Source organism: Camelina sativa, chromosome 3, assembly GCF_030686135.1.
Source record: "Camelina sativa cultivar CO46 ecotype springtype chromosome 3, ASM3068613v1".
NCBI lineage: Eukaryota > Viridiplantae > Streptophyta > Magnoliopsida > Brassicales > Brassicaceae > Camelina > Camelina sativa.
Genome location: NC_141882.1, coordinates 31,226,023 through 31,242,255, shown reverse-complemented (window position 1 = coordinate 31,242,255; position 16,233 = coordinate 31,226,023). Strand labels below are relative to the sequence as shown.

The window sequence follows — 16,233 nt, the reverse complement described above, 5'->3', positions numbered from 1 at the left end:
AAGCAACGAGATTGAAACTTTCAATCAAACAAACCAATTTAAAGCAACAAAAGAATTCAATCCGCAAAATATGAGAACCAAAGACATCCTAAGTATGACAAACCAATTGCTTGCACCAAACCAAAGCAATTAAATCGAATTCTACATCAAACCAAAGCTAGAAACATTACCAAGTCGTCTTCTCCAACAGTATGGGAGAGAGAACAGTCGTAAACTTCTCACGGCCATGCATCGTAAGCAGGGCAGTTAGAGATTGCATCGTCTCATCCTGGAGTTGAGGCTCGTAGTTGTTACCTTGAGAAGACGGTTGTTGACTATGACCATGAGAGTGCTGCGTTGGAGATAGCAGATGATCCTCCGGCATGTGAGCAGTATTGTTCTGAACCACAGGTGTCGAAAGGGGTGGATCGGGAACTTGATTGGCTGAGTTCTGGAAAAGCGTCTATGGCGGTGGGAAGTTCCAGAAATATTGTTGCTCTTGGGGCGTGAATGGGGAAGGAATTCGAGCCGTTGGCGTGAAATTGTACTGAGGTGGAAGAGGGTTGGGTCTTCTAACGACGGGTGGGGGTTGGTTAGAGGGTCCGGCTCTCTGAGAAAGGTTGGGGTGCAACCTTTCTCTTTTTTTGTTTTCTTAACAGCAGGATTCAACGACATAGAAGATAAATCGATTGAGGAAGAAGGAGATGGATCGAAGAAAGTTTAGGGTTAGGGTTAGATTGAGGAAGAATGATGATGTATCGAAGAAGGTAGATTGAAGAAGAAGGTAGATTGAAGAAGAAGGTGATGGATCGAATTGATGGATTGATTTAGGGTTAATCGAAAAAGGAGATGAGGAAGTGAGGAAGAAGGAGAGATCGAATGTTTTAGGTTTAGGTTTAGGAATAGGTTTGTCTCAGATCGATTTTGATGGATCAGATAGAAATGTTGTTGGGCCCAAATTTCTTTTGCCCAAAATATAAGAGGAGTGTTACACAATATAAGCAATACGTTTTGTTTATATACACAAAAAAGAATTAGTTCAGATGGTTAATGTACCCTGATTAAAATCATCAAACCTGGGTTCGAGTAACCCCAAATGTTTATTAAACAGTAAATTATTTTACATATCTTATACATAATTTATTTTACATATCAGGGTTCTTCGTCGTCTTCTTCTTCATCATCCGAATTACACATAAATTCATCTTCAGGTTCCGCGTCTGCAACATCATAATCTAGATTTATTGGGTCTCCCCTTTCCAAATTGTCTACTATGACATCTTCAATTGTAGTGATCAATACAGCATCATCAGTTTCTGTTTGAAAAAGAGTTGGTTCTCCAGAAATATTTTCCCTCGGATTTACTTTTTAGAACATTGAGCCACAAATGCTTCGGTTTCATTATGTATGGGTACGGAATATAACAAACTTGATGGGCTTGAGATGCTGTTTTGCAATCAATGTGTAAAGGTTACACATATTATATATAAATGTGATAGTGACAATATATAATTAATGTGAAAATTTATATACATACCTAGAATAAATGGTTCATATTTATTGTACTTTCTGGATGAAAGAACGTCTACAACGCCACCATTACTTCTGTGAGTGCCTCTACCAATAACAGGGTCATACCACTTGCACTTAAATAGTGTGATCTTCACCCAAGCATCCCTCATACTCAAGTTCTATGATATCAGCTAATGTCCCGTAGAAATCTGCAGCATCAGATGCATTCACATAATTTTCCCCTTTAACAGAGACCCTATAGTTACATGTCTTTCGTCCAAAATCGTGATTCTCTGTATGAAACAAATAACCTCTTGTAAAATACATTGGCCATGTTTTAGCCTTGTTCAAAGGTCCATGGACAATTTCTTGAACCCAAGTAGGAAATGGATTTGAGGCGTTCCAATAAGTAACCTGCATATAAGTCCCGTTATTTTAAATAATAACAATAAGTAAAATAGGAATATCACGAAAAATTATTTAACATACATATTGTTTAACCCATGAATAATATTCATCAGCTCTTTTCAAGGAGAGTTCTTTCTCGCTAAGTCCTGGATATTTTGCCGAAATATAATCCTCGAACATACTAAATATAGAAAGACCAGATCACCACAAATGTATATGAGAAAATATAGTGAAATTAGATATCTTAAAATGTAACTAACTTGTGACATGTAACTAATTATATACCTCTCAATTGGTTGAAAATAGTCACAATTCCGTAAAACATATGCGTGGTGCGCAACGATAGTCATCACCTGAAAGCCATATTTCATTCATTTCTCCACTGGGACGGCCAACTTGAGTAAATATAGAGGGTACTCCAGGGACATGATATTCAAACGCTTCACCTTCATCAAATCTTGTTAATCTGACCATAAAATTAAAAAATAATTATCAAACCCGATGGAACTCATGTATGTGGATAAATAGATATTGAATTATTAATTTGAGGAGATTTAGATTTCCAACTTTTGATTGGAGAGAAATAGATTTCAAATTTGTTTTCAGAAACATATAGATCGAGGTCATAGTTTCAGCTCTATCTAGTTAGATATGATAGTTTGGGGGGGGGGGGAAATACTATTTACTTTGTATTAGTCTCTCTAACTGTAACTAATTCAATATAATATTAATACATATATGCTGGTGTACTGATGACCATTATCTACATATGTAGCTTCCTAAAGTTGTTAAAAAAATATGTGATGGGGGTAGGCGAGAGTTTATTATCTCATAACGTAGGCACGGCTCTGGTTGCATGTTGGTTTAAACAAACTGACGGGTTGTTGTGGGATAAACTGCATGCAAACAGCGCGAGCTTTGAACTCTATCTTCGCAGCTTGGAGGATCAAAGCTCCGAGGGAATGGAACATCAGCGGGGAGCTTTGCTCCGGCGCGGCCATCAAGGACGAAATAACCATGGAGGACAAAAACTACAACCCTTTAATAAAATGCGACTGCTATTTCGACAAGTCCACAATCTGCCGCATTACTGCCCTGTACATATATTTCTATTCTTCTTTTTCTTTTCCTTAAATCTTTTTGCATTCATCACCCCTTCGATCAATGTTGTTTCGATTTCACAGCAAGGTTTTTGCGAAAGATGTATCAGGACCTATACCTCCACAGCTCTGGACTTTGACATACCTCACCGATCTGTATAGACTTTTACCCTTTCCTTTTCTTTTTTCTTATCTTCATTTAAATAAAAAGAAAAGAAAAAAGAAAAAAAAACTCAAATGATGACGACATGCATCTTTCTTTCAGGAACCTGGCTCAAAATTATCTCACAGGCTCCCTTTCTCCCGCAATTGGAAACTTGACTCAACTGGAATGGATGTAATATTATAAGCCTCGAATGGAACCTTAAATCTTCTTCCTTTGGTTTTTAATTCTCTCTTTCGCGTCTCTCACACTACAACGGTTTCTCAACGACTGTAGTACTATTGGGATCAATGCCTTGTCTGGCCCCTTTCCCAAGGAAATTGGTTTGCTTACAAGTTTAAAGTCGCTGTAAGCTTCTTCTTCTTCTTTAAAAAAAACATAGTAAATGTCAGATTTTGATGCTTCCTTAATATTGAGCATATATCTTTTTTTGCATGCAGAGGTATTGGTCTAAATAACTTTTCCGGTCATATACCAGCTGAGATTGGGAACTGTACAAGTCTACTGAAAATGTGAGAAAGTACATATATATAGTATTTTTTGTGTAATCAGTGTTTTTAATTAGTAATCATTTATCATAATCATCTAGTTTTGTTATCATTTCTTATTTTTTTTTATTGCAGATACGTAGGAAATTCTGGACTTAGTGGAGAAATACCTTCATCATTTGCTAATCTTGTAGAGCTACAAGACGCGTAAGATTTTCATTTTTATTGAATTCGCATATAGTTAAGTTTCATAGTTGGATTTCTACATTAATTTTTGTTATATACCTATTTGTGACTTCACATTATTTTTTTCTTGGGGTAAGTTTTTCCTTAATGTTTGTAACCAGTTGGTTAAACGATGTGGACGTTACTGGTCCGATCCCGGAATTTATAGGAAAATGGACCAGACTTACTATCTTGTAAGAATGATTTAATTTTGTTTTCCTTATTTTTTGTCATAGTGGAAATTCTTCATGCATGGCATATTTCACTGCATGCAGGAAACTTCACGGAACTCGTTTGAGTGGTCCGCTACCGTCGTCATTTTCCAACTTAACTTCTTTGACAGACCTCTATGTGTTAGTTGCATTGGTGCCAAAATCAATTATTAGTTACTATCTTCTCCTCTACGTTTAAAATCCTATCCTAAAATATTGTAGGAGTGTTGGTGATATCTCCAATGGAAGCTCTTCTCTCGAATTCATCAAAAACATGAAATCTCTAAATACATTGTAAGGCAACAATTGTACTCCAATATGTGAACTGTTTCCCTCTCCTCCTTGTATTTATTATCTTTGATGATATGAGTCGCAGAACATTTAGAAACAGCAATCTCACTGGGACAATCCCCTCTAATATCGGGGAATACTCAAAACTGAGACAAGTGTAAGTTACTACAACATACGTACGAGCTAGTGAGATGATTTGTGAAAGCCACCCAAAGTGATCTTAACATTGCTGACAATATCATATAATTATTTCTCCATTTTTTTTCCGTTCATTGAACTTGATGTGTGGTTCGTGTCTGTTTTCGAGTGATTTGAGCTTCAACAAACTACATGGACCAATTCCGGCTTCACTTTTCAACTTGAGTGGACTTACTCACTTGTAAGTTTTAACTTTTTTTTTTTTGGGTCTTTATGTTCACTGCAAGAAAACACGCGATTTGCGATGGAAGAAATCATCGTAAATCAACATTCGCAAGGGATTTGCGAGATACAACGATCCCTCGCAAATCGCGTCTCGCAAATTTCAAACATCGTAAATCCCTCGCAAATGCCTCGCAATTTGCGAGTATACATTTCCTCGCAAATAACTAGCAATTTGCGAGAAACCAATTTACTCGCAACTCTGAAGCAATTTGCGAGAAACATATTTACTCGCAACTCTAAAGCAATTTGCGAGAAACTGAATTCATCGCAAATTGAATTGAAATTAAATTCTGATTGAAAATGAATTGAATTGAAATTGATAATAGAATTGAATTGAAATTAAATTAAATTTGAATTGGGAATAGAATTGAGATTAAATTGAAATTAAATGAAATTTTAATGTCTTAAAACAAAAATACATTACAAGAAAGAGTTTAAAAAGTTTCAGAGAGAGGTGATGTTTCTGGTTCCGGTTCCACTACCGGTGTTAACTGTATCATCGGTGTTGCACCCTTCTCCGGCGTCTGGGTTGGTCGTTGTCGGGCTTCGGAACCTAGCAGCGAATTCCGTATCCTTTTCAGCGCGAAGTATATATCAAAGCTTTGCATCCTCTCTGCACTTTGTTGGATTTGAGTCACCTGAATTTGAATGCATTCTTCAGCTTGCAGCTAGCTTCTGAGCTAAAAGAACCGGATCATTAGCCGGAGAAGACGACGGTGGTGGGACCACTACTGCTAGAGGATGCTTCAAACTGCAAAGAACCAACCCCATAGATCATGTTTTTCTTCTTTGGAGCAACCTACCAACAAAACAACAAAACACAAATGAACTTCAAGAAAAACAAACACAAAACTCAAACAAAAACAAAGACATTCAAAGTATATAAACAGACAACTTACCGATGTGTAAATTTTGTTTTTGATATGAATTGGCACCCCACCAGAAGCAGTGCTCTCTCCATTCTCCCCCCGTACAAAGCTCAGATTCCAACTCTTGGATCTTCGACGACACCTCATTGAACAGAGACTCCGACTTTCCATCCGTAAAAGACCCATCAGGCTTTCGATGAGTCTCTTCTAGGATGCGTACAAAATCAGGAGTTAACTCACCAGTTAGCTCAGACTGAAAAAGAGAAACAGAGAGATGATTAGTTAAAATGAAAAAGAGAGATGAAAATGAGAAAAGAGAGATGATTAAACACTTACATGTTTTCGAGCACGGGCTTTAAAAGAGGTTTGGCGCTGATCGGTGCTTATATATGCCGGTGCCATCAGGATCATGATAACGAGCATTCCGACTGTTGGTACTCTTGAGTTCTGATTTGGGATCAAGCCAATATTTAACAAGACCACTCCAAACTCCAGGATCAATCCACCGTGGCTTTTCCTCATCACCTTTGAGTTTCCACTTTAACTTCCACCTCGACACTTGATCACACATCCTATCCTTAAGCTTGTCTTCAAACTCCTTCCTAACTCTATCATTGATGGACCGGACCCAATTGTATAGTTGCTCTCCATAAAAAAAAGTAAATAAGTATATGCTTAAAAATGACAAACAAAACATATTGTGTGATTGCAAGACATATTACACTTACCGCAAAAGATTCACTACCAACGGTATACCACTTTAGTTGGCTTCTGTGTCCAATTGGCATGAGGCTCTTTGAAATCGCTTTCAAACATGCTTCGTACAGTTGAAGCAACAGAGGGATCTTGGTCAACCCTTCAAACAAATTACAACATGAAAGGAGTGAATGATCGGATTCAAGATGCAACTATGATTACACAAGGTTCATGAAACTTTCTTACCAGAAAGTTCCTGGAGGTCGACGCGGGTCTAGCTTCGGTAAACCTCCACGCCCGGGACTATTGAGTAACTCTTCGAGGTTAAGATTGTTGAGACGTGTAGAAGCTCCTGTAGAAGACGAACGAGCGGGTGGAGACTCCTCTTGATTCCCATGATTCCCATTAGAGGGTGAAGGAGAAGGAGTATGATAAGACGGTGTCTGAGGTAGTGGGGTGCGAGGTTGAACGACGAGAATTAGAACCGGTTGGAGTCCGTGTACGGTTTAGAAACAGTGGGAGCAGGTACACCTTGATCATACAGGAACCTTGTGTAATCGTTGCATTAAACATCTATAAGAAAAACAAAATCAATTTAATCAGATCTAAGAGAAATTAGAAACAATTAGGGTTAATAGATTATATTAGGGGTTGATAGATGCAATTACGGTTAATATATGAAATTAGGGTTCATAGATGAAACTAGGTTTAATAGATTAAATTAGGCTAAATAGATTGAAATCAGGGTTAATAGATTAAATTAGGGTTAATTGAAGAGATTAGGGTTTATTGAAGAGATTCGGTTTTGACGAGATAGAAACAAAGACGAAGAGATATTAGAGTTAATACCTTGACGGAGAAGACGAAGGTTGGACTTCGACGGCTAAGGTTCGACGGAGACGGCTACGATTTACCGGAGAAGATGAAGAAGAACGACTCTGGTTTGTCAGAGAAGACAAAGAAGAAAAGAGAGATTAGGGGCTGAGAGGATGAAGAAGAGAAATTAGGGTTTCGGTGAAAGAGCTTGAGCTTCGCTCAAACCACAGCTCGATGGTATATATAAATATTTTGTGCCCTCGTAACTCCCTCGCAGATATTTGCGACGAAATAACTAGGAACCGACAAACTGACCAATCAAAATACACCAACTTTGCGAGGGATTAGCGTGGCCCCATCGCACATCCCTCGCAAAAAGATGCAACAACCGAAAAAACTTACCAATCAAAATACACCAATTTTGCGAGGGATTAGTGTGGCTCCATCGCACATCTCTCGCAAAAAAAAGATTGAACAACCGACAAACTGACCAATTAAATACACCAGCTTTGTGAGGGATTAGCGATGGATTTGCAAGGTCCAATAAGAAATCCGTCGCAAATCCCTCGCACCTTTATAATCAAATTCATTTTATATACCAAGATCATCCTCATTAAAATGTACTCAATCAAAAAGCTAAAGAAAGTTTTCCTATGCTTTCAAAATTATTAATCCAATATTATTAGTTTGCTAATCCAATATTATTATATACAAATAGTTGCTATGTGTAGATGAAATTAAAGTAGGTTTATATTTGCATGTAAAAGATCAAATGTTGATTACTAAAGTAGGTTCAAATTAAAGTTAGATAACATTATTTTACTAAGTTCAGATTTTCCTATGCTTTGGATGCAATGTTGTTTAGTAATGCTCTTCTTTAATTTGCATGTAAAAGATCAATTTGCGAGGGAACCGTGAGGCTTTAGCGAGGAATAAGCTCAGTGTATCGCACATCCCTTGCAAATTGCGAGGGATCTGCGAGGGTTTTCCGGGTCTTCTCGCACATCCACCGCATATCCCTCGCAAGTGTATATATTCTTTTGCATCAACTTTATTTTCTTAATGATACAATCTCTATTAATTTCATGTTTTTCCTATGTTTTGGAAAGTTCATTGTTCATATAGTTGGTGATTAGTGGGACTATGGACTCTACATTGCAATTGTTGATCAAAACACTTTAACACTGGTCATATCTATGTTCATAATGAAAGTAAATCACATCTTGATTTATTATATATCTTATATGTTTTCTTCACACATGTTGATTCATCTCAAATATTTTTTTGTCTCTTGATGTTTACTAGGAACTTCACTTCAGAATTAAACCTACAATTCAAACCCTAAACCCTAAACCCTAAACCCATAATAGACCTCACAAATCTGTCGCTACTTCCTCGAAAATTTGCTACGGATTATTTGACTCGCAAATTCGTCGTAAATCTGCGATAGATTTGCGAGGGACAGCTTTTTCCTCGCAAACGAATCACAACTCTCTTGCCAATTTGCGAGGGATGTTCGAGGGACATTTCCCTTGCAAATTTGCGAGGGATTTGCGAGGGTCCTCGTCTTCATAGAAAATGACCCGCAAATTCGTCGCAAATTTGCGAGGGCATTTGTCTGTCGCAGGTTTCCGTCGCAAGCACGTGTTTTCTTGTAGTAGTTGTTATGTATTCCCGACCACTACCAGTGATATATAACTGTGGAAAAATACTTTTGTTGTCTTCATATTAGGTTTCTGGGAAACAACACGCTGAATGGTTCTTTGCCCACTGAAAAGAGCGGAGTTTGAGCAATATGTGAGTTACAAAGTCCTTTCGAATTAATCACCTTTGAAAGCCACAAAGTCCTGATCATATATAATCTGGAAACTGTTTTTGATTATATAATATATTCTGTACGTTATTCTTTCAGAGATGTATCCTACAATGATTTGTCCGGTAGTCTTCCTTCATGGGTCAGCTTACCAAACTTGAAACTGTAAGTACACAAAACACTCTCCACGCTTCTTTTTTCTTTTGTAAGAAACATTTATAAGAATTATAATAAAACTGTATGTTATTTTTGCAGCAACCTTGTTGTTAACAACTTCACTTGAAGGTCTAGACAAGAGGTGATATTTTTTTCTTTTATTAAAGTATGTTCTTGTTGATGCCTGAATATATTTTGTTTCTCTTCTCTCTAAATCTGTTTATATTTTGTTAAAAAGGGTTTTACCAGGACTAAAGTGCTTGCCGAAGAACTTCCTTGCCTTGCAATGAGGCAGAGGAATCTGTAAGTGTGACAAAGAGATATGTATATATATCATCATAAACGTTGTGATTAACCGTGTATTCTGTTGGAAAAAAAAATTTGCTTAAGGTTTGATATATTAATGACTGGTGGTCTAGATTCTGACTTTTCGGTCAACTGCGGAGGCCCACAACTACCGTCTGTTAGCGGAGAAGTATTTGAGAGGGAGGACGAGGATCTTGGAGCAGCTTCATTTTTCGTGAGTGATGTTCAGAGATGGGGAGCAAGTAGTGTAGGACTTTTTGCCCAGAGTATTAGTAATATATGGGTTGTTAACGCTTTGGACTCAGACCTTTTTCCGTCCGCAAGAAAATCTTCATCTTCCCTAAGGTATTATGGGTTGGGGCTTGAAAATGGAGTCTATACCGTAACACTTCAGTTTGCTGAAATACAGATTATTGGTTCTAACACATGGAAAGGTTTAGCAAGACGACTTTTTGACATTTATGTCCAGGTCTGCCCCCTACGGCGTTACAAGTTAACTTGTTGGTGTGACTAATAATCTTTCCTGCTGAATTCTGAAAAGTTGAAACCTAGCTCCGTATATGTTTCCAGGGAAGACTTGTTGAAAAGGATTTTGATATACGCCGAATAGTTGGTGGTGACGCTACTGTCGGAGGTGTTCAGAAAGATTATAAAGCAAATGTATCAGAAAATTACCTTGAAATTCATCTTTTATGGGCTGGCAAAGGATAAATTGGTGTTCCTACTATGGGTACTTATGGGCCATTAATATCGGCTGTCAGTGCAAAACCAGGTACCACAACTGGCGAATTTTTGTTTTTTATTTCCTTCTTTTTTTTACATCACCTGATGCCCAAGTGTTACATATTCTTGTTTAGATTTTACACCAACTGTAGCTAACAGGCCACCATCAAAGAAAAAGTATAGGACTGGTACAGTTGTGGGTGCTGGTCTTGGCCTAGGACTTTTGAGCATCTTTTTTGCGGGCGTAATTATCTTCATCATCCGAAAAGGCAAAAAGCGCTACACAGTTGATAAAGGTATACATGTCACAAGCAAGTTACAAGGCCCTTGAGCTTTAATATCATCTTTCAAATTGGTTTATAACTTTTTTTTTGTTACAGAGCTGCTTAGTACGGACATAAAACCTTACACTTTTACTTACTATGAACTTAAAAGTGATACTCAAGATTTCGATCCCTCAAACAAGCTTGGAGAGGGAGGGTTTGGGTCTGTTTATAAGGTAAGCCCGGTCCCATACCAAATGTGTTTTTGTTATGATTTAACACATTGATTCATAGGGAAACCTCAGTGATGGAAGAGAGATCGCGGTGAAAGTGTTTTCGGATGGATCTTGACATGGAAAGGGACAATTTGTAGCAGAGATCATAACAATTTCTACAGTTCTGCATCGCAACCTAGTAAAGCTTTACGGGTGTTGGTATGAAGGAGATCATCGTTTGCTCGTATATGAGTACCTCCCTAATGGAAGTCTTGATCAAGCACTATTTGGTAATGATCGGCAGAAAGATTAGTACTTAGTTTACCCTTTGATTCTCTGCAGCCTGAAAACGCATATTTGTGGCTAAGTCTTGTTAAGATCTACTTCGTGTTTGTATGAGCATAAAGTAAATAACACACAAGCTTTGTTAACGGGGTTCGGTTTTTCCTACATCCCCGGGACCTAGTCCAGAACAAATCCACTAGAACAAGATAGCAATTACAACTGCGGATACAAGCACTATTATGCCTACCATTCTTTTCTAGATGAATACCATCAAAAGATCTCTCTATCTTGTTGATGGGGCGACACCACACATCTTGTGTGCATCTCTTGAAACTACCTTGAAGCGTGCAAGTCTCCATGAAGCGCCTTCTCGGTATTTATATCAATTGCCCAACCCCTAGGGTTAGCAACTTTCCTATTATACAACAAATAGAAATTGGGAGATTAACAATTGCACAACCCCTAGGATTGACAATTTTCCTATTATACAACAAATAGGAAAGTTTCTCTCCATATCCATCTTGAATCTTCTATTCAAGATGTCCATCCTGCTCAGCAGCCACCACTTGACTTGTCCAAGTCGGTCGTAAGCTTATGTACTCAAACTCTTTAAATCAGCTTCTTGTAGTACTTCTTGTATTAACGTTGGCCTAGTACAAGAACTGATTCAGACGTTTGATACATCTAACTGCAAAGTTCTTGATTCAACACCTTATCTTCTTCTTTGCTTTGTGTCAATCACTGAGTCAGCACGATCACCAAGCGCTACTTAAGGTCTGATGTACCAGTACTTGAATCAACTTAATACTTCATCTTCTATATCAGCTCTGTCCATTGTCTTTGTCTTAACTGTTGTACCATCACTGAGACATCTATGATGTATCTGTGTATCCATGTCTCATCCATTACAGTCACTTATTAGAGATTTCACCATATGTTCTAAACCTTATAAAACTTCAGTCAACACAACATCTTCAATCTCTCCCTTGGTGATTGAGTTTTATAATCCATGCTCCTTTTAAAACCAGATTCAGTCTCTCCCTTAATGATGGACTTTTCAATTTTGTGCATCTTATAAAACCAGTCATCACAATATCTTCAATCTCTCCCTTGATGACTGAGTTTTAAATCTCCTTCAATCTCTCACTTTATGCTACATCATGTATTACTCTTGAAAGATCATGACATCTTCATTCTCCCCCTTTTTAACTTAGTTTGATACTCAAGCACATTCTTTAATCTCTAATCACTAGTAAAGCTAGTTTGATACTCAAGCACATTCTTTAATCTCTAATGACTAGTAGAGCTCCCCCATAATATTTGCTCTTACCTCACAATAAACTTGATGTTCTCTTCTCCCCCAGCTTGAGTGCAAACTCAGTTAAAAACAATTAACAAGTATCTTAATTCACCCATCTCAAGTGCTTCAACTTTTCATAGCATCTTACGCAGTCTTGAATTTAACCAGTTGCTAAACATGCCTTTAATGCACCCATCTTCTGAGCATAAACTTTGAATTTCCTTTTACTTGTTTTACTGGAAGCAATTTCTGCAGCCCTGCAACTATCCTCTGTTGTGTTGCTCATCACTTCTTAGCCTTGAGTACTCTACTTATTTGCATGAACAATTCAAAAACTTATTCATGAGAAATTGGGTAACCTGAGATGATCCCTTCTCATGCGCAACCTTGAATACTCCTTGAAATTGTGACATAAGCATCTGCACCTCATAATCGATTTCTGAATCCATATGAACAAAAATCTCGAACACAAACTCCACCAGAAATTGTAGCAACCAATATCAACTTTTATATTTTTCTGTGCACTACTTGCTGCTAGCTTTTCTTGTAGCTATCTCACATGAACTGATACAATGAGATTTCTATATTAACATCATGAATTACCTTAAAATTTGCAGATTCTTGAAACTTCTTTTAATTCAGTTCATGTCCTCAAGACCCATTCTTCAAATCAAGTCCTTAAAACCAGATCAGAAAACTCCCCCATTCCAATGTGCGATATCTCCCCCTGCTTTTGCCTCTAATTGTGTTTGAGAGCTAGACCATATTATGACATCTGGTGCAGACTTGTATTCCTTCTTCATATACTTTTTGGGGCATATTCTTCCTCTTCTTATGCAAATCTCTCATGCTTAAATGACAACCAAGATCAACATCCATCATGAATTACAGGGTGGATAACACTCCCCCTACACGAATGCATCACATTTGTCCCATGCTTGGCTGCTCACGTATTAAAACAAAACACTCTTGTGTATCATTAAACTGCAACTATTTCTGTTTCAACTGCCTTGTCTTCAAACTGAGTTTCTATCTCAATGGTCTTGTCTTTTAACCGATTTTTGCAGCTTACTCACCAGCATCCATCAGTATTTCCCCCTTTAACAAAATGCTTTCTAAGACTTTAACCTCCTACAGCTTTCTTAAGAAAAGTCTCGAACCAATTCGGAACTCATGACACTTCTATAAACCTTCTTTTAGTAGTGATAAAATCTGTGATTTTTTCGTGAAGATCATGATGCTTTAGATATCCGGATGTTTCAACCGTCGACATCATACAACAAAACACTACAAGAAAACAGGCGATTGGCCACTGTAGGAATAGTCACTAAATAGTCGTTGATTGAAAATTTGTGACTATATTGCGACTATACACTGTTGTAGCTAATATTTTGTCGCTAATACAGTTGGTCGTTAATTAGTCGGTATTTAACGACTATACACTGTTGTCGGTAAATTTTGGTCACGTAGTCGTTATGTAGTAACTAAATTTAGTGACAATTTGACGACTAGTGTACGACTATATTAGTAGTTATCGTGTAATAGTCGTTAAATATGATGAATAATTTACGACGAAGTTACGACTTTGTTACATGAATAAAATTGCAATACTAGGTTGTCGTTAAATAGTCGTCATATTTAACGACTATTTAACGACAACCTAGCGACAATGTTCCGTCTAAATGACGACTACATAACGACAACTTTGTTTTAGAAAACAATAAAATTAACTGGTTATTATTGTTCTGTAATCCTGATAGTAATCCTGATTTTAATCCTGAAATTAATGAAATGGAGAACAAACATAATATACAAGTCCAAAATCTAATGAAAACACATTATATAAATAACCATAATTTTATTGAAACCAGAAAATACATTAGTCCAAAACAGAAATCAAACCAAAACCAAAGAGAGAAAGAGTTTATAACACATACAAACTGAAAAAAGAACTTGGTTCATGAGTTAAGAGAATATAGGAACCATATTGGAGTTGATCATGTTGTTGGTGAATGTTGATTGTCCTCCTCAGCTGATTGAGAGGCTATAAACTCCAAGTAGGCTGGATTAGTGTCGCGCATAAACTTTGCCATCAACGACAACTCTTTGATCTCATTCTTTTGCTCAGCCACAAGGAAAACAGTCTCTTTTTCTCGAGCAGCAGCTTCAGCATTGAGAATCGCCTGAATTTCAATTTGTCGTTGGGCTCCCTTGAGTTGCTCTTGCAATGTAAGAAAGGCTTCAGTTTGTGATTGTTGCTTGCCCTTGCCAAGATTAGCTTTGAGGCTTCCAAGACCATAAGGAGTTCCTCGTGAATCCTTCTCAGTGCACTGTTTTTACCAAAAAGAAAAACTGTAAATAAAGAGCAAAACAAATTCATGATCGAATAGAAATGGTACTTTACCTCAAGGAAGATGGCAGTAAATTCATCGGTGGTGAGCTCTCGACGATGTGAAATACCATCTGAAAGGCTTGAATCTGCCTCAAGCTCAGCCATCTTCTCTTGCAACTTCTGCTGATAAGCTTGATGAATTTTCTCTGCCTTGCCATCCACATAAGAACCATCCGGCTTTGTATGTGTTTTGAAAAAAACTTCACCCATACTGACCTCTCTTCCCAACTCTTCTTCCTACAATGTTACAAAATAAAGAATGGTTATGAAAGTGTTTAAAGATAGAAAGGATATAAATGTAACTAACAAATTAGAAATGACTTAACCAGATCATCGTGGATTTCTCTATATGACTTGGGTCCTGATAAGTGGATGTGAAGACCTAGACCATTACGGTCAGACAAACGACATTTGGAATAGGTTGAACTCCTTTGTTGTTGTTCTTCAGTATCCCAATTATCAACTATCTCTTGCCAGAGAGTACCTTCAATCCATGAAGGTTTAATTCGAGACGTCCTTGCATCGCTAACCATGCCTTTCATCCGACGGTTACAGATGGTGTTGAAATGTTCTTGAACGGTTCCTGTTATCAATGGATCCCAGGTGTGAGTTTTCTACATAACAAAAAAAGAGAAGGAATTATGTTAGTGAAGTTAGTGAAAACAAGCAATAAACACAAGTAGAAAACATGTTACATTGTACTATTCTTACCGCAAATTCCATGAAGTATCTTTCTTTTCGATCGGGAGGCACACAAGTCCAAGTATAATATGGACCATCGAATTTGTTTGTAATAATCTTGGTAATCTTCCGAACAAATTGACCTTTTTTGTCCCGATCAAACCTCCACACATGTAAACAATGCTAGTTAGTCAGAACAGTTATAAAGCAAACAAAAAAATAATAATCAATCAATGTATGCTAAAGAGATTATATTGCATCAATTGTTTCACATACACTACTATAACGAATTGAAAGCAATAAGAATGACAAACCAATTGAAAGCGATGTGATTGACAAACAAATTGAAAGCGATGAGATTTACAAACAGATTGAAAGCAACGAGATTGAAACTTTCAATCAAACAAACCAATTTAAAGCAACAAAAGAATTCAATCCGCAAAATATGAGAACCAATGACATCCTAAGTATGACAAACCAATTGCTTGCACCAAACCAAAGCAATTAAATCGAATTCTACATCAAACCAAAGCTAGAAACATTACCAAGTCGTCTTCTCCAACAGTATGGGAGAGAGAACAGTCGTAAACTTCTCACGGCCATGCATCGTAAGCAGGGCAGTTAGAGATTGCATCGTCTCATCCTGGAGTTGAGGCTCGTAGTTGTTACCTTGAGAAGACGGTTGTTGACTATGACCATGAGAGTGCTGCGTTGGAGATAGCAGATGATCCTCCGGCATGTGAGCAGTATTGTTCTGAACCACAGGTGTCGAAATGGGCGGATCGGGAACTTGATTGGCTGAGTTCTGGAAAAGCGTCTATGGCGGTGGGAAGTTCCAGAAATATTGTTGCTCTTGGGGCGTGAATGGGAAGGAATTCGAGCCGTTGGCGTGAAATTGTACTGAGGTGGAAGAGGGT

General features: G+C 37.6%; 1 protein-coding gene and 1 pseudogene across 1 annotated transcript; one reads left to right on the top strand and one right to left on the bottom strand.

The window, feature by feature from the left end:
- The first annotated feature begins 2,799 nt into the window (after window positions 1–2,799).
- On the top strand, window positions 2,800–9,913 carry LOC147947937 (putative LRR receptor-like serine/threonine-protein kinase At1g56130; annotated as a pseudogene).
- Window positions 9,914–14,084: 4,171 nt separating this feature from the next.
- Window positions 14,085–16,167, bottom strand: LOC147947936 (uncharacterized). Its single transcript, XM_087509015.1, has 5 exons — window positions 15,862–16,167; window positions 15,347–15,479; window positions 14,962–15,249; window positions 14,648–14,872; window positions 14,085–14,573 (listed from the first exon to the last, which is right to left on the bottom strand). The coding sequence occupies exons 1-5, from the start codon at window positions 16,053–16,055 to the stop codon at window positions 14,241–14,243; spliced, it is 1,173 nt and encodes a 390-aa protein (XP_087365141.1). The 5' UTR covers window positions 16,056–16,167; the 3' UTR covers window positions 14,085–14,240.
- Between the last annotated feature and the right edge of the window lie 66 nt (window positions 16,168–16,233).